Source organism: Poecilia reticulata, linkage group LG1, assembly GCF_000633615.1.
Source record: "Poecilia reticulata strain Guanapo linkage group LG1, Guppy_female_1.0+MT, whole genome shotgun sequence".
Classification (NCBI taxonomy): Eukaryota; Metazoa; Chordata; class Actinopteri; order Cyprinodontiformes; family Poeciliidae; genus Poecilia; species Poecilia reticulata.
Window position 1 is genome coordinate 30,776,651 of NC_024331.1, and position 18,679 is coordinate 30,795,329.

General features: G+C 40.1%; 1 protein-coding gene across 7 annotated transcripts in view; it reads left to right on the forward strand.

The window, feature by feature from the left end:
- Window positions 1-16,309, forward strand: part of fam13a (family with sequence similarity 13 member A) — a 67,600-nt gene extending 51,291 nt beyond the window's left edge. For 4 of the 7 annotated variants that reach the window (XM_008419812.2, XM_017305319.1, XM_017305315.1 and 1 more), the window contains 12 exons: window positions 5,155-5,299; window positions 7,574-7,639; window positions 9,795-10,008; window positions 10,098-10,239; window positions 10,321-10,402; window positions 11,220-11,425; window positions 11,508-11,591; window positions 12,264-12,359; window positions 13,356-13,439; window positions 13,833-14,020; window positions 15,111-15,212; window positions 15,305-16,309. In XM_008419812.2, the coding sequence (XP_008418034.1) occupies window positions 5,155-5,299; window positions 7,574-7,639; window positions 9,795-10,008; window positions 10,098-10,239; window positions 10,321-10,402; window positions 11,220-11,425; window positions 11,508-11,591; window positions 12,264-12,359; window positions 13,356-13,439; window positions 13,833-14,020; window positions 15,111-15,212; window positions 15,305-15,428 (1,533 nt within the window). In that variant the 3' untranslated portion in view covers window positions 15,429-16,309. The remainder of the gene's footprint in view (window positions 1-5,154; window positions 5,300-7,573; window positions 7,640-9,794; window positions 10,009-10,097; window positions 10,240-10,320; window positions 10,403-11,219; window positions 11,426-11,507; window positions 11,592-12,263; window positions 12,360-13,355; window positions 13,440-13,832; window positions 14,021-15,110; window positions 15,213-15,304) is intronic. The other 3 variants (XM_017305326.1, XM_017305322.1, XM_017305327.1) reach the window with 3 other exon arrangements.
- The last annotated feature ends 2,370 nt before the right edge of the window (window positions 16,310-18,679 follow it).

An 18,679-nucleotide genomic window follows, 5' to 3' on the forward strand; every position in this document is an offset into this window, starting at 1 on the left:
TGTGTGTGTGTGTGTGTGTGTGTGCGTGTGTGTGTGTGCATATCTAAATTATATCAGGATGATGCGAGCTGCAACATCTGCGCTGGAGTTAATCCACGGCGGCTCTCTCCAGAGCGCACATCGGGCCGGTTTGTGTTTACGTCGCTGATCCCTCGCAGCAGCTCTTCTTCTTCTACTATTTATTATCAGCGGATTGATTCGTCCGTCGGCTCCAGCAAACAGGACAACGTAATCAAGTAAAAGTGAGCCGTCAGTCGACAGCTTTTATCTGCTTAATGAGTCATTTGTTTCTGTAAGGACAGAAAAACGGCTCACTAGTGAGATTTTCTGGCCATAAAAGGCGTTAATGATTGTGTGTAAGGACATTATGTGATAATCTGATTTAAAATGCATCCGACCATTGAATTCGTGGAATATAAAACCCAATAAGTGTGAAAAAGATGAAGGCAGGGAGTAAAATGCAACGTTAGAAATGAGAAAAAAACACAAAGTGTCTGACAGGAGAAATGAGAGAAGCATGTAAGCAGTAAAATTACAGGAAAAATATTTTAAAAAACAGTTACTTCTCTTAAAAACAGTGCAACTATTGCAAATATTATCATAAAAATCAACTGGTTGCTTTTGCTGTTTAGTTTGGGACTGAAACCCAAAAAACTAAAGTAAAAACTGTAGTTTTTTTTTACTTCATCAAGACATTTACACAAATATTACATAGAAAACTGTAGATTATGATCTAATTTTTTAAAATTTGAAACAGAAAATCACCAATTTCCTTCTACACATCTAAAAATAATGTAACACGTTGATTATTACTCTTATAATATTGGTGGATATTATCCATCCGTCCATCTATCCATTTTCTTACACCCTTGTCCCTCAGTGGGGTCGGGAGGTGCTGCTGCCTCTCCAGCTAACGTTCCGGGCGAGAGGCGGGGTCACCTGGACAGGTCGCCAGTCTGTCGCAGGGCAACACAGAGACACACAGGACACACAACCATGCACACACACACACTCTCACACCTAGGGGCAATTTGAAGAGGCCAATTAACCTGACAGTCATGTTTTTGGACTGTGGGAGGAAACCGGAGTACCTGGAGAAAACCCACCATGCACAGGGAGAACATGCAAACTCCATGCAGAAAGACCGGGGCCGGGAATCGAACTCAGAACCTTCTTGCTGCAAGGCAACAGCTCTACCAACTGCACCACTGTGCAGCCCTTGGTGGATATTATGTTACTTTAAAACATTTTATAGTTATTTTTCCTTGAAGCATGTTTCTAAAGGCAAATTGTTTTGCTCCCTGTTTGAATTCATCAATGTGAACTGAAAATGCTGTTTATTCTGCCTGCTTGATTTACATTTAATCGAATTTCATTCTTGCTTTCATATCTGCGAAATAATGAGAAGAATAAGGAAACCTTTCGTGGGCTTTGAAACTCAACAAACAAACCGCAACTTGGCAAGTTGTAGTTTCTGCGTATGAAGGAATAATTATCCATCTCCACTGAAAAACTCACAGATGAACTTTTAAACATTAATCTCACTTCATGCTACATCCTGTTTGGACATAAACAAGCTCAAAATAAAGAAATGACTGATGTCATGCGTCTGCTGGGGAGAAACTCTTTAGAGAGCATCTGACATTAAAAAATAAAACAAAAAAGTAACAACACTGTAAACAGAATCAATCAATCAAATTTGATTTGTATAGCAAATTTCAGCAACAAAGCATTTCAAAGTGCTTTTCATCATAAAAACACAGAAATACAAAGTCATAGAGCACACAGTGAACATCATTAGATTATTGATTAATGTTCATAATTAGGTTTCAGAAGAAACAGTTTTCAGTCTAGATTTAAAGGAACTCAGTGTTTCAGCTGTTTTGCAGTTTTCTGGAAGTTTGTTCCAGATTTGTGGCACATAGAAGCTGAAAGCTGCTTCTCCAGAAAACAACAGCGTTAAAAACTGAAGAATTAACCATTTCAAAAACAACAGTATGACCTGAACATGTAACGTTTGTGGCACACCACCAACCCATCAGCCAAGTCGATAACAGATCAATGCTCCGTTGATCAAACATGATCAGGTTCAAGGAATCTGATCTTAGACTCAGTCAAAAAGTGGTGGGATCTATTTAATTGTATCACAAATTCTCCTAATAAAACCTTAAATTCATCAAAAGATGCTAACAGATGAAACAAATTTACTCAACTGACTGCCGCAGTCTCTTTTTAAAATGCAACAACCTGCTGTTGTCTAAGGAGCATCTCTAATATTTAACCAGGCTGTTGGTCGTTATGGTCTGTTTTGATCAGGCAGAGGAAAAGAACAACTTTACCAAAGATGTCCTTTGATTTATGTGAGATTGTGTTTTAATAAAACAGGTTTCATCAAAGCAAAACATCCGAGGTTCTGAAACGGCTCTGAAAGTGACTGAGATTCAAAGCCTTCCACGTTTCAGGTTTGGTTTTTAATTCGTGACGATAGTAGAAAAGTTTCTGCTGAAGATTAAACTAAAGAAACGAGGCAGAGAGAAATTATACATGAAAATACAATTCATTTTTCTCACGAACCAAATTTACTTTTAATAAAATAACGTGAAGTGAACTTCAGTGACCCGACAAAATGCAAAAAGCAGCACAAAGCCACAATGAAACACCACAATGAAACGCAAAAACAATCGCCACAGTCTAACAGCAACAAGCTGTGAAACATCAAGAATAATTTACAAGACAGCAGCAAAACAAAACTCCATGTTGTTTCTAGTCACACCGGGAGAAGAAGAGCAGAGGAGCTCGTTTTTTTATTCACAGATTATGAATAAATCACTCCATACTGTCATGAAACGATGAAAGTTTCAACAAATTTGTTAAAATATTTTTTATAAAGGTTTTCATGTCGTTTCCCAATTAAAATATTAATTGTTTATTTATTGTAATGCAGATAAAGAATTCACAGTAATATTATTTTTGTGTTTTAAACTGGGGAGAAAAAGCGAATTTTGGCCCCTCAGGACTTTTGACTCAGGGATTTTTTATTCCTGGCTGTAATTTGAGGTTTGATAGGTGTTAAAATAACCACCTGTACAAAAGCCACAGTGCTGTTTTTTCCCAGCAGGTGAACTGGAACAGGATGAGCAGTGTTTATTCAAATTACCTGAGTGTGTCTTTTGATAAGGCGATGCTGACAGACAGAGCGAGTTCAGTTTGTACTGTGCAGGAGGAAGGAGGGTTCCTGAATCTCGGCCGTGACGCCACGTGGGGGAAATGTGTACAGTTAATCTGCCCCAGTCTGCACGTTCACACAAGGCCTGCAGTTCCACTTTGTGTGCTGTCTGATTCACATCGCAGTTATTTCCCATGCAACAGCTGAGGAGACGTGATAAGTGCCTGGTTCTGGCCCTGTGCCCCGAACCGCAGCTACTACTGATGCTAATCGTTCTGCTCTGGCATAATGGGTCAGAACATTTGGGTAACAATACCAAAACAATGTACTGTAAACCAATCTGTTTGGTTTGTTTTGACCTGCTTTGCTGTAACCACAAGGGATTTTACATCCATCCATCCATCCATCCATTTTCTTGACACCCTTGTCCCTCAGTGGGGTCGGGAGGGTTGCTGGTGCCCATCTCCAGCTAACATTTCGGGCGAGAGGCGGGGTCACCCTGGACAGGTCGCCAGTCTGTCGCAGGGCAACACAGAGACACACAAGACAAACAACTATGCACACACACTCTCACACCTAGGGGCAATTTAGACAGACCAATTAACCTGACAGTCATGTTTTTGGACTGTAGGAGGAAACCGGAGTACCCGGAGAAAACCCACCATGCACAGGGAGAACATGCAAACTCCATGCAGAAAGACCCGGGGCCGGGAATCAAACCCAGAACCTTCTTGCTGCAAGGCAACAGCTCTACCAACTGCGCCACTGTGCAGGATTTTACACTAAAACTATATTGTTTCTTCGTCACTTTATTATTGTTTTCAATAAGCAAATTGAGATTTGAAGAAAATCTAAAATAAGATTCCAGATTCCAAAGCATTCTGCTGCAAATGTGGAGAAACTAAGAGAGGCATGCAGATGCAGGGAGGAGGTTTTCATGTAAATCTCCTTCTTTGAGGCGAGCGTTTTCACGTAGCTGCGTTATGGAGGGAAAACAGAAATCATCCAGTCAGCCTACGTGTAACAGATCACATTCTCTGTGCCTTTTCGTGTCCTCTTCTCTCGCCCCTCCTCCATCTTTCTCCCCAGCGTCCCTCCGCCCCTCTCTGCAGAAACAAACAAGCCCACAGCTTCCACCTATATGGCAACCTGTTGTGTCATACAATTAAAGCGCGCCCTTTTCAGACGTAAACAAAAACTGCATCCCTTTGTCTACTAGGGCGTAGAAACTTCTAGAACCTAATCAATAATTTAGAATAATTTTGAAGCGTTCATTTATTTCAATAAATCAATCAATAAAAAAACATTAGATTGTGTGAAGAAAGTTAGAATTATTTATTCTCAAAGATAGATAGATAGATAGATAGAAAGATAGATAGATAGATAGATAGATAGATAGATAGATAGATAGATAGATAGATAGATAGATAGATAGATGTTTTTTGCTTCAGAATCAAAATAAACTTAAATATTATAAAATTACTGTTTAGCCTCCATGGCATTTCACTTTAAAAACTGTTTTCAAGCCTTAATTTCTGCTAATGATGATTTTCAGCTTACAGCCATTAAAACATTTGAGTAGAATACAACATTATTATAATAAAATAAAGCGTGTCTAATACCTCCTGAAATGTTATTTTCTAAAGGTAATCTAACATGAGCTTTCTCCGTTGAAGTGGATTATATTTCACCTCGGCTTGCCATACCTGTGAGAGCAAAGGAAAACCGTGGCGTAGAAGGAGATAACGAGTCAAATAAGAGGCGGGGCTAAGGGAGTGCTGTCCAATCAGAGCTAGGAACGCTCCAGCGGGCGTACGTTTTCATGTTTCCCCCCCACAGCCAATCAGATTCGAGGACCCGCCCCTCTCTGAAGGGCGGGGCTGATCGAGTCCAGGCTCAACTTAAAGAGTCTCCCCCCTCCGCCAGCCTGCAGGTTGTTGTTGTTGTTGGATTGAGGACGCTTTGCTTTTACTCTCATGGTTGTTCAGACGTTAAGGATGAAGATCCAGGAGTCGCCCGTCGCCTGTGACGCGGGGAGGATCGGAGGCGGGGAGGTGCGCGGCTCGGAACCGGACCGAGAGGACGTTCCGCGGCTGGACCTGACAGCTCTGACCGAGGACAGCAGCTGGGGAGGTGAGGGCTGCACGCTTCATTCTTCACTCACACACAGCTTCAGAATGTAAACACGCTTTAATTAATGACCTCCATTTGGATTTGGACCTTCTGCTGCAACTGCGCCTCCGCTGCTGAATTAATCACAAGAAAAATCCTCTTAAAGTCTCCAGTCACCTGGTTCGGTTCGTCGCCTTTCCTGCAGGATTCTGCAGCTAAATTTGGTTTAAACACTTTAATATAACATTTTTTTGTTAGTTTTTTTTAGCTAGTTGTGACGCAAACAACCTGCAGCTGTAATTTCCAACCAGAATCGATTGATAATATTGAATATTGAAATAGTCAGAATTGATTTGCATTTAGAAGAATAGTCGATTATTTGATATTTTGTACTCGTGTGTTGGTAAATAATATGAGTGAAGGCATCAGAGAGGAGCAGTGTCCCGTAGTCATTCCACTATCAGATTTTTGCTGGAGAATAATTATTGCAATAAAAATGATAATATTGTTGTTTTGAGACATTTTCCTAGTAATTTAGTGGTAACATCGTATAATAACACAACAACGCATTCTCAAAGATGAATAAAGTTGAAATTCTAATGAATATTTAACTCTGGAATTGGGGGATATTTTAAATATCCAAAATAAACAAACAAAAACAACAGAAACAACAATTGTTTTTTTAAGTCTCTGTAAACAAAATTGCCCTAAAAAAAAGGGGCCAACTTTCATTATCCAGTTTTTGGTAGAAAGAAAGAGAAAATTTAAAAGCGATAAATAATGCAAACGGAAATGATTGGTTTTGTTTTAATTTGCGATGAAATGAGTTATTGCCTCTTGTGACAGGCCTGGTAAAGCCTTGCATCACTCACACACCTCCTCCTCTTCCTCCTCCTCTTCCTCTTCATTATTTCCTCCGACTGATCTTGAATTTCTCGTTTCTCTGTTCCCTTTCTGTGCAAAAAGAAAAGGAAACAACTCAGTTTGTCTGGTCCTCTGACGTAGATTGTTTAGATGGGAGAAACCTGCAGCACACCCAAACTTTCCAGTTTTTTTTTTTTTTTTATCACAGTGCAGCGCATTTGCGCAGAAGGAAGTAAACAAACGTGCAGAGAACACATCAGAGAACACGCTGTCCTGAAACCGTTCTTTTGTTCCGGTTTTGCTCCAAACCGGCGCAGTTTCCTGTTTGATGTGATGAAAACTGTGCGGCAGAATAAAACGTGTCAGCTTCAGCATGCGTGCCTCGTGCCCGTGGAGCCCCCTAGTGGTCAAAGTTTGCATTTGGGAAAAATACTGGCGCTCTGAGGAGGAGAGAAAAGGAGAGAGAGGTTGTTGTTGCCATGCAGCCAGCCCTCCTCTTTCCCTGCACACATGGAGGACGGATGTGGTTTCTCTCCAGAGTCATAGGAAAACATTCAGTTGTGATGTTAGTATAAGATGACCGCCATTTTTATTCGACATTATTTCGTCCCAAAAGATTCAAGTGAGGTCAGAATATTTGCAGAAAGCTAAATTTGTCTTTGCTGTAAGTGAGAGAAGCACTCGTCTGAGCAGCGGGCAGCAACATGTGGGGGCAGGGCGCATCACTTAAAGAACTGGAAATCAGAAAGGAAAAAGAAGGGTAGAAAATTCTCCTCTTCCTTGCCTCCTACCGTCTTTCCTCTTGTCCTTCATTTGTCTTTCCTTCCTTCCCTTTTAGTTGTCCTCTTTTCTTTCTTCTTTATATCCTTCCTTCTGTCTTCCAAGTTTTCACGTTTGTCTTTCCTTCATTCAGTTTTCTCATCTTTTTGACATTTTTTCTTCCATCCTGCGTTACGTCCTTCATCCTTTTCCTCTTTATCTGGTCTTTCTTTCCCTCCTTTTATACTTTGTTGCTTCCCTCCTCTCTTGCTGTTTTTCTTATATCCTTTCTTCCCTCCCTTCATTCTTTCATTCTTTCATTCCTTCTATCCAGTCGGCTCCCCTGGAGGAACCGGTCCATGTATCTTCCAGGTCCGGCTCGGTTCTGTTGGTACATTTTGTGCTGAACACAGAATATTTCATTTCCACAGACGCACTGATTGACTCCAGTTACTCTCCAGCACTGAGGGCCTAAAGAGGGATTTACGTCGCGTATAATCGGACAATAAAGCCGTATTATTCTGCAGAAACGGGCCTGTGGACGCGGGTCTGCGACCTTTGCCCCCACCCGCTGCGGTCCGCTGTGACCTGATATTCGCTGCTGGCAGGAAGTGACACAGTTACGTTCACTTTCACTCCTTCACCTTCTGCTTTCTGTCTCTGTTCCTGTAGATTCCCCCTTTCCTAACTCCTGCTTCCTCGATTTCAAAAGCGTTTTCCACGCTGCTCGTTGCGACGGTAAGTCCTGTCCGCATCGGAGCGGCTAATATGTCAAAGTAATTAAAAAGGAGAGAGGAGCAGCTGCCTGTCTTGACCTTTTCCTTCTGCATGGCGACATGCTTGAGCGCTCCGGAACATAACCGCCGAGTATCCGGGCGCAGCGGCGCACAGGCCGGTGTTTTGTTTCATTAATCTAGTTAATCCACAGCCATCAGGGTGCAGTTGATTTAAAGGATTAATTTAAAATGCCATGGAGCCTCAGCGGCGGGCTGACCGGAGCCTCGCTGGAAGGAAAAACATGGATGTGATGCCGTTTAAAAACCTTCTGACGCGCCGCAGGGTCGAGCTGAGCGACGCTGTGGAGATAAAACAATTTTAAAAAGAAGTACTTTTCCCCAAACAAACAAAAAAAAACACACAAAATTTGAGATTAATCTCAGAAATTTCCAAAAATTTAACATTTTCGACTTTTCGATTTTGTTTTTTTTCTAGAACATTTCTGAGAATAATCTAAAAAAAGTTGAACATTTGTGAGAAAATAATTTTTGAAATTTTCAGGTTAATCTGTCCTTTAACATTTCTACTTTTATTACTATAACATCTTGTGACTTTGAGGTTTTTGAAACGACTCGTTTTCCAGATTCCTGAAACTATAAACCTATTACCAAACAACAGCTGGATGGGTTTTTTAAGCGCTTGGGTTGTTTTTAGAAGCAGTAGAAACCAAAATGGAAATACAAAATGTGAATTCCTCAACCTGTTTGATGCAGAGAACTGGTTGAACATCCCTGCTGTAACTGCATGTTCATGTCTGCGCATGGAAACGGCCCTTTATTAACCATTAATATCTCAAAAATAGTCCAAATAGCTTTTCTTTCCTCCTTCCTAGTTTCTGTCATGTTTGCATTTTAGCGAAGGAATGAAAAATCATGTTTGACCTGTTTGGCACATAAGTTTGTGATGCTATTTCACAAACAAGATTTCATGGAAACACCATAAAATTAACTTTGTATTGTAACAGAAGCCGCATCAACTACCTACTGAAATTGCAGTGGATCACCAAACTTATTGCTTGGGAATGCAAAACCTTTGCAAGCTAACGCAAAAGAAAACAGTCCCCTTAAATCCCCTACGGGACTCCATAAAGGACAAAAACCTGCAGGGTTCTGGAGCTGGAATCTGAGCTAACTCTCATCCAGCTTGGCCCAAATGTTCCCCCAGAGTAGAAAAACATGGAAACCGTCCGCGCTCCGTCCTTCCTGCCGAGTCTCTGCAGTTTCAGCGCTAGCATTTCCCAAACAGCCTGAGATTTTCCCCAGCTTGTGTGTCTTGTCTTTTTCTCATGCACACACGCCTGAACAGATGCAAGTTTTTGTCTGTGGAAACTGGATAAACACAAGCTCCTCACAAAGGCTCCCAGCGGGGACCGCGGCCTGACATTATCCCGCAGAGATCTGCTCTTTTATTAATAGCTCGGGCATCATCAGGGGTGTTCCTCTGCAGACATAATTATTACCAGAGAGGCGGCGGCGGCAGTAGCCGGGGGGACTGCGGAGGGCAGGGTGGGTGTGGTTTACCCACACTTTCACAACAACATCAAACCCCAGAGGAAAATGTTCTTTACTGCCGTGGTCGGAGGAATTTTACTCCCTCTGAAAAGATCAGAATTTCGATTCAAATTAACTTTTTGTTTTATGTTTAAATCTGGAATGTAGGTCAAAATTCTACTATTATTTTGAAAAGTGTAACTAATTCTTCTTACTTTAGAGGAAAATTGCTTTGCAGCAACAAATGCAACTCTGAGAAATTTGAAGTCTTGCCAACAATTTAGTAATTTGTAAAAACTGCATGATGTGTGTTAGCATAGCTGGTCACCAATGGAGGCTGATCATTTTTCAGCATTTTGTGATTGAAATTGTTGGTTTTAAAAGTCAAACTAAGCATATTAAAGGTGCATTCTTTTAATTTTTTTATGTGAAAGTACCAAATTATTCATTTTCTACCTTTTTAAAATTACCGCTATGATTTTGAAACAAATTAAACGGCATAAATTCAGGCTTTATTGCCTCTGCGTGCAGATTAAATCGAATCCTGCGTGTTTTGTCTGCACCTCCAGCTCGATGTCTTCGCGCTGCACGTTTTGACCCGACGGTCTGTGGTCGTTTCTCCTCAGAGCCGATCCTGGCGTGCCCGCTGCAGAGGGAGAGCATGGACCGCGAGGAAGCCCGGCTGTCCCCGCACGCCGGCGGCCGCCTGATCCGCCAGCTGCTGGAGGAGGACAGCGACCCCATGGTGTCGCCCCGGTTCTACGCCTACGGTCACTGCCAGCAGTACCTGGACGACACCGAAGTGCCGCCTTCGCCGCCAAACGCTCACTCCTTCATCAGGTGCGCCCGTTTTCTTCACGTTTCTTCCTTTCCGTCTGCATGTGGGGCAAAGAGGAGAAAAGGTTAAACGTTTTGTTTTGCCTCTTCAGTCGCAGGCGGAGTTCATCCCTCGGCTCCTGCGACGACGAGCGAGAGGAGCTGACCTCCGCCCAGCTCACCAAGAGGATTCACGTTCTCAAGAAGAAGATCCAGAGATTCGAGGAGAAGTTCGAAGACGACAGGAAATACAGGGTATTCACAGCAGCTGTTGGGGAATAAAGCCTGGTTTGTTCTGATTATTACCAGAAAAGCTCATTATTTTCTGTCTTCCAGCCGTCACACGGTGACAAAGCTGCAAACCCAGAAGTGCTGAGGTGGCTCAACGAACTGGCCAGGCTACGGAAAGAGCTAAAAGGTATAAAAAAAACTTTTTTCTCTGACTTTTTCTTTAATACCAGGTCCAATTTTCAAATTTTATCGTTTTTTCTTTTCTTAAAAAAAATTACAAACGGCAGAAACTATTTTCAAAAAGTGTACGATGGAGCCAGGCAGCAGGAATATTTATTTAATTACATGAATATAATCATAATATTAGCAAAAATAAAGACAAAATTTTTCCAGAAGAACATATTAAAGTCATCAATTAATTTTGTGTTATTTTTGTGTTGGAGTCATCATTAAATTACTTCTTCATTCTTTTGATATTACTTAATATTACGACTTTATTCTCGTTTTTATTCTCATATTACTTGTAACATTATGACATTTTTGTGAAAGGTAAAAAACATATATGTCTGACTCTGGTATTTTCTCGTAGAGTTGACCTGAATCCACAGTAAAAATAAAAATAAATTGTAAAATATGTTTGTCAAACAAGACGGCACAAAGGTTTCCTTCCACTTTCACGGTAAATATTACCACTGACAAGTAAAACTTGGTGCTTTTTATCACCGTATTAACATTTGGATAAAAACGGGAAGAGTTTTCAAACTAAAACTGATCGAGATCCTGTTTTTATTTCTGAGAATAGACAGAATGTTCTTTCAGCTTTCTTCAATCGAGACCAAAAATCATAAACAAACTGGAAGCATTTCAGTTTTTAAAAGGGAAAAACAATTCAGCACATTTATGTCCATGTTTAAAAAAAATAAACATTTAAGTCAAATCAGCTGTTTTTCTGTAGCGGAAGTGAAAAAAGCGAATCGCATATTTACCTGGACGTGTTTCTGCAGAGCGGAAGCTGATGAAGTCGGAGGAAGACCTGCCGCCGGTGACCCGCCAGCGCAGCAACACGCTGCCCAAAAGCTTCGGCTCCCAGCTGGACAAGAAGCCGCAGCAGGAGAAGGCGCCCAAGCCGCCGGTGGAGAGCACGCTGGAGTCGGTCCAGAAGAAGCTGCAGGAGAAGAGGCAGGAGGTGAACCGGCCCGAGGACATCAAGGTAAAAAACACCTGCTGCACACAAAGATCCAGAGGTCCACCCTGCAGCAAACGTTGACGTCCCTCCTCTTCCCCTGCTGCAGGATATGACGCGGGATCAGATCGGAGCGGAGAAGGTCGCCCTGCAGAAAGCGCTGCTCCATTATGAGAGCATCCACGGCCGACCGGTGAGTCTGGGTCAGCTGCGCCTCCAAATGTCCACGAGATTTACCAGGTTTTTGAGTTTTAAACGCGTGAAAAGCAGAAAAAATTATACAGTGGAGAAGAACATGATTCTGCAGACAGGTCAGAGTTCAGTTTCAAAAAGATCCGTCTCCTCTTTCTGTCGGTTGTAGTTTTTTTTTTAAGAAAAGAAAGAAGGATAACATTTTAAAATCGGACCTGGTATTAAAGAAAAAGTCAGAGAAAATAGGGCTTTTTTTATACCTTTTAGCTCTTTCTGCAGCCTGGCCAGTTCGTGGGTTTGCAGCTTTATCACCGTGTGACGGCTGGAAGACAGAAAATAATGAGCTTTTCTGGTAATAATCAGAATAAATCAGGCTTTATTCCCTTACAGCTGCTGTGAATAAAAACGTTAAAATGAGAAAAAATCATAAATAAATCATAAATCAAAACTAAAGTGCAACTTTTAAATTAAAATCTACTGAAAAATGTTAGATTAAACACAAAGTGATCATTTCAAAGCTTTCAGGTTTCCTTCTATTGACAAAGTGAACAGAATCACTGATTGTTGATTTGGATTTTTAAAATGATATTATTTGAGCTACAACAGTGCAAATGGCCTCCATGTTGTTTTTTTGCTGCGATTTACTAAACAGTAAATGCTTTTCTTGCTCCAGGTCACCAAGAGCGAGAGGCAAATCATGAAGCCGCTGTACGACAGATACCGGCTGGTGAAGCAGATCCTCTGCAGAGCCTCCACCATCCCCGTCATCGTGAGTACCGCAACCTAATTCCCTCGCGCCGCACGTTCGGCACGTCCGCAGGCGCTTAATCCCGGACGGCGCCTTGCAGCGCGAACACGCGGCGGTCACGCCACGGACGTGTTGTTGCCCTCTCAAGACTTTAAGTCCAGACTTAGCAGATCAAAGGATCAGAGACGGGATCCTTCGCAGGAACAGGAACGTCACAGCAAGGAGAGGATGGATTACTCTGAATGAGACAAAATTATTAGGAGTAAATTTCAGTGAAAAAAGTCTGAAAATTAAAAAAAAAAAAAAAACATTGAAATTTCTGATTTTCAAAAGTCTAAAATTTGCTAAAACATCTGGATTTTTTTTAAAAAAGAGAAAATTTCTGAGTTTCAAAAGTTTTAACATTTTTGATCAATATAAAATATTTTGACTGTAAATTTCAATAAGATTTATTTTAACAAAGTGGATAACCAAAATTACACTATTGTTTTAGATTAGAAGGAGTAAATTGTCACTAAAAAAAAATCTAAAAAAATTTCTAGAAAAAAAATGTGAAAAGTCAAAAATTTGCCAGAAAAAATATCAAGAATTTGAGGAAAAAAACGTAGAAATTTGAGTATCAAAATTCTAACATTTTTGACTTTTGACATTCTGAAATTTCGATGTTTCTTTTTCTAGAAAATTTCTGAGATTAATCTAAAATGTCTGTTTTTTTTCCCCAAAATAAAAGTAAACTTTTGAATTTCAGAAATTTCTGAGCTTAATCTCAAAATTAAAGATTGTTTTTTGGCAGACATTGACCATTCATTTAAAATGTGTTTTCTACCTACTGTGACCCTAACACTCCATCACATAAAATGAGTGCCTTTATTGCGTATTCACACTGTTTCCATGCATGTTAATTCCACGCCGTGGCGTTTAATTAAAAAGACGTGCAGGCGGCGGGCTGCGTCTCCTCCGCCGTGCTGTAAATGCTCCTGGTGTGGTTAATCCCTCCCTTCTTGACCGTCACCACAGGGCTCCCCCTCCAGCAAGCGCAGAGGGCCCCTCCTTCAGCCCATAATCGAGGGTGAAACCGCTCTCTTCTTCGACGACATCAAGGTGAAGAGCTGCTGCTGTTGTTGCTGTTTCCCTCTTATTTGCAACCATTTTCCCTCTGATGGAGCTGGTTGGTTGGTGCCTGTTGATTGGGCAGCTGCCTGCTTCCTGCCTCAGCATCAGTACAGCTGTTAAATTAAATTAAATCAGCAGCTGTTGATGTTTGAAACACCGTGTCGCGTGGATGCACGTTTATGTTGGGTGATGAGAAACTAAACCAATGTTCTCCTCTTCCATTTGTCAACACTAATCGGTATAAGCAGTGATTTAAGTACTAACCCTGCACGACCCTCTGTGACTAAACCCCCCAAACCGGTTTGGTTTTAACCCTTTGTCCTGCTCGTCTTCTGCTGCTCTTTTTTTATTAATCATGTCCTGTTTTTTATTTTCTTTCAGGAGGAGGAGGACGGCTCGGAGGACGACGGAGACACAAAGACTCACTTCACAGAAAGCATTCAGCCTGAGCTCAGCGTTTTCAGCTTCATGGACGAGGAAGTGGACGGTTTCATTTCTCCTGTGGACGAACTTTCACCCTCCAAAACCACAGCAGACATGGGGCTGTCCAACCTGCACTCGGCCACCATGTAAGTACATGAAGAAGAAAAACACACCCTCTTGTGTTCTGTAGTATTCAGCGCTTATCAGGCTTTTTGAAACTGAATAACTAACAGTTACTGAAGCAAATAAAAACACGAGCTAACAGTACTTCACATAAACAGCTATTAAAGTTAAAACCAAACTACTAAGGGCTACACAGGCTATCTGCTAGGCTAACAGCTACAGCTATTTAAGTATACAGGCTATTTTAAGTAGTATTTATGTAACAACTGGTGATTCTAACATGTGTTAGTTAGCCTCAGAGCTAAACAAGCTAACAGTTACATAAATTAATCAATATTCCATGTAACAGTTTCTTAAGCTTTTCAAAACTCACAGCTAGCTAATCATGCTGGTAGCTATTTGGACCAACAGCTGCTGAGGTTAATAGCTATTCAAACAAATGGCTACTTAGGCTAACAGCTGCCAGTATCTCAGGCTAATGTCACTCAAGCTAACAGCTACACAAGCAAATAGCTATTGAAGGCAAGAGTTAGTTAAGCTAACATCTACTCAAACAAGAGTTAGTCATTGTGTTTAGCTTCAGAGCTGAACAAGCTAACAGTTGCGTAAATTAACTGCTATTCAGAGTAATAGATTCTCAAGCTTTTCAAAACTCACAGCTAGCTAATTAGGCTGATTGCTATTTGGATTAACAGTCACTATACTTAAACGGCTGCTTAAGCTAACCCCCTCTCAAGCTAACAGCTACACAAAGAAACGCTTAGTTAAGCTAACATTACTCAAATTACTCATGCTAATGTGAGTTAGTTTTGGAGCTTAGCCTCTCAGCTACTCAATAGATTAGTTAGCCACTGTAAAAACTACTTAAGCTAATGGCTATTTTAGCTCACAGCTATTCTGATGAAAAGATAATGGCTGCTGAAGCTACTCTACCTACTAACTACTTAGGCTAACAGCTATAAAAGTTAATGGCTAATTAGGCTAATACTTACTCCTCAGCCAAATGTCCAAGCTTGGATTGTTCTGCCTACTGTTTACTATAAAGAAATGAACTATTTGTGGGATTAGGTCAGTCGTCTAATTTAAATGTTTTGTTTTTCCTCTCGATCGCAGGCAGGAACTCGTGGAGCAACTTCAAGAGACAAGAGAGGAAAAGAAAAGGATCCGTAAGAACCTGAAGGAGTTTGAGGACCAATTCTTCAGACAAAATGGAAGGTATGAAGAAGCCATGTTTAAGCATGTACTCCTTCATGTTGGAGCCTCTCCAGACTCGTTTACTGATTTTTTTCTGCCTTGTTTTTTCACAGAACTGTCCAGAAGGAAGACCGCTCCCCGCTTTCAGACGAATACCACGAATACAAACACGTGAAAGCCAAACTGCGACTGCTGGAAGTTCTCATCAGTAAAAGAGACTCGACTAAACTCATCTGAGTTGATATGGATTGTTTTTTTAAAAACTGTATTGAGACTGGTGCTCAGTTTCCTGTGAAGCAAACATCTGTGTCTGTTGGACTAAACTGGGAACAAACCGCTGCTCTGGGAACACAAAGCCACCCGTTTCTTCTCCATCAGACCTCAACTTTGAAGCAGGAACTTTGTCCAGACGAAGCGGCACACGCACAAATAAACCTGAATCACTGATAATTTATTTCTATCAATTTGAAAGTTTTAAGAGAATTCATTTCCTATGTTAAACTGTAGAAATTGTTAAAGTTAAAATGTAATATTAGAAGAAATTAGAGGTGAAATTGTTATTTTTGAAGGATTTCGTGATGAAGATGTGTATTTATGCGTATTTTTCTAAGGGAGATGTTACTGTTTGTATCAGTTTTCATCAAAATGAATAGCTATTTCAGTTTTGGCCACCATGTTGTGTCTGAAATTATCTTTTTGTTTTGCTTCTTTAGAAGTTTAATAATCAAGTACCTGCTCACTAATCACTTCGACCCACACAGGCACTGATCACATCCAATCAAAACTGCCCATTTTTGTGACCACTTCAAGAGTTTTGTGGGATTTTGTGTTGATGCTTCTTACTTTATGCCAGATAAGCTGATCTGTAAGTCACCGCTTGGTGGCCAGAACATGGCCGCCCGTTTGTTTCTCTGTAAATACGGATCACAAAGTTTGTTTACGTTTCTGTGAGCGAGTACTTTTCTCCTTTCCTTCTCCAAAATGGATGATTACCTGCGTGAATTTTGTTTTCACTTAGTGTAAACACTGGCCAGGCTTAACAATCCTGAGTGTGTACATTTTAGTACATAAAATTGTGTTTTGTATATAATATGAATTAAATCATATTTTTACTGAGATTTGTTGCCTTTGTGCTTTTTTTTGTTTTGCATAAAATAAGGTTGAGAAAATTGATTTCTGGGCTGCACAGTGGCGCAGTTGGTAGAGCTGTTGCCTTGCAGCAAGAAGGTTCTGGGTTCGATTCCCAGCCCCGGTCTTTCTGCATGGAGTCTCCATGTTCTCCCTGTGCATGGTGGGTTTTCTCCAGGTACTCCGGTTTCCTCCCACAGTCCAAAAACATGACTGTCAGGTTAATTGGTCTGTCTAAATTCTCCCTAGGTGTGAGTGTGTGTGTGCATGGTTGTGTGTCTCTGTGTTGCCCGGCGACGGACTGGCGACCTGTCCAGGTGACCCCGCCTCTCGCCTGGAACGTAGCTGGAGAGGCAGCAGAACCTCCCGACCCCATTAAGGGACAATAGTGTAAAGAAAATGGATGGATGGATGGAAAACTGATTTCTAAATTTCAGAGATCAGGAGGCAGAAAACATTTCTTGGAAATGACATTCTATAAAGTGCTGTACAGAGGTTTTAAATTACTTATCATTTGAAATAAAGTGTTTAAAATTGTGGAAAATGAAAGGAAAAAATGTTTTCCAGCAGTATCTTGAGAGCGACGACGGCGTATTAGGACCATTATAGATACGGGGGGAAAAGGTCTTACTGCTGTTCAACTTCTGAGTTTTGACTTTGGAAACTCAGAAATTTCAGTTTTCTCTAAAAAATTTGACTTTAATCTCAACTTTTCTCAAAAGTGTCTCACAAATTTTTTACTTTTTCTAAATCTCAGAAATTTGACAAAAATCAAGAAAATATGTGGATTTCAAAAATCTAAAGTTTTGAACTGGGAATTTTTGAAACTCAAATTTTTCAGATTAAGCATCTGAAGTTTCTTTATTTTTTTTTCTTAGAAAAAAAAAAAGATCTCAGATTAATTTCCTAGAATAATAAATTCCTACAAAGTAATCAAGAGTAAACAAATTTTCGGGGAAAAAAAAGAATTTTTGAATTTCAATTCGCTTTTTTTTATTATTATATAAAAGCACTTTGAAATGCCTTGCTGCTGAAATGTGCTATACAAATAAAATTTGATTAATTGATTCAACTTTTGAAAAATTTTTACATTTCTAAGTTTTTCTAAAAAAGATTCTGAGATTAATCTCAAAGTTTCTGAGTTTTTTTGGCAGAAATTTGCTCCTTATTTCTGTCCACAATGGCCAGATTACTGCGACTCTATTTGGGCTAAAGATTAAAAAAAAGTTTTAAAAAGTGGAAAAAAAACTGCTAGAAAAAACTCCATTTTTGAGATTGTCAGAACATTGAGAAACCAAAAAAATCACATTTAAAATTAAAAAAAATGCTAGAGAAAAACTAATCTCAAAAGTACAGATTTGTTCTAGCATTTTTTTTATTTTTCCAACTCAGAAATTTCCTTGATTTTTTTCTCAATATTCTGACCATCTCTAAAATGTTTGCTGAGCTCAGGCTGAATGTTTTCTGTGAAATGAGTCCGACGCCGTCGTCCAAATTTTCTATTTTTGGTTTAGAAAACCCTTGGAAGACCCCCTGGAGTTTCAAAAAATTATTTCAATTTTGGAAAGATTATACGAAATTTGAGCTTGAAAAGTGAAAGATTTTCAACTTTTAAAACTCAAATTCCCAAGTTTTTTTTTTCCAGAAAAATTTAGATTTAAAATTTTCAACTTTTGAAATAAATTTTAAAATTCTCAAAAATTTCTGATCTGAATCTCAAAAATACAGTTTTGCTCCATCAAATTGTTAACTTTCCAAGCTGAGAAACTTCATTGTTTTTCTATGAACTTTTTGGACAGAAATGTAATTTGTGACCTGAATGAGCATTTAGACAAAACCTGTTTCAGGAAAATAAAATCGACTGAAAAACATCCACCAGAAACCTTTCCAATATATTTTATTTCAACCCGTGGCTTGAACAGAGCATTTCTGTAGATTTCAGACAAATCACATCCTCTGTAAGCACAAGAAAAGGTGCAGAAAAGTCAAGGGCTGCACAAACCTTTGCATAGGACTAAAGTCTGTAGGAAAACCAGCCTGAACGGAGGAAATGGCGGCGAGTCGAACATGCAGCGGCAGCAGAACGGCTTCAGGCGCTTCACAGGAAAACCCAGAGACTTTTTCACCTCACAACTTTTCTGATTCAAGTTATTGCTGAGCGGATCAATTTGAGATTAAGATATGCAAGACGACTCCACTCACTGCACACCAAGAGGTCGGACTTCAGGAATAAATAGGATATCAGGGCAAGCTCTAGAACAAATTCATATATATATATATATATGCCAAGTATTTAATATGCATACATCATTAAAATATGTATTTATTCAATTATTACAAATTAGCTGCTGCTAACCTAT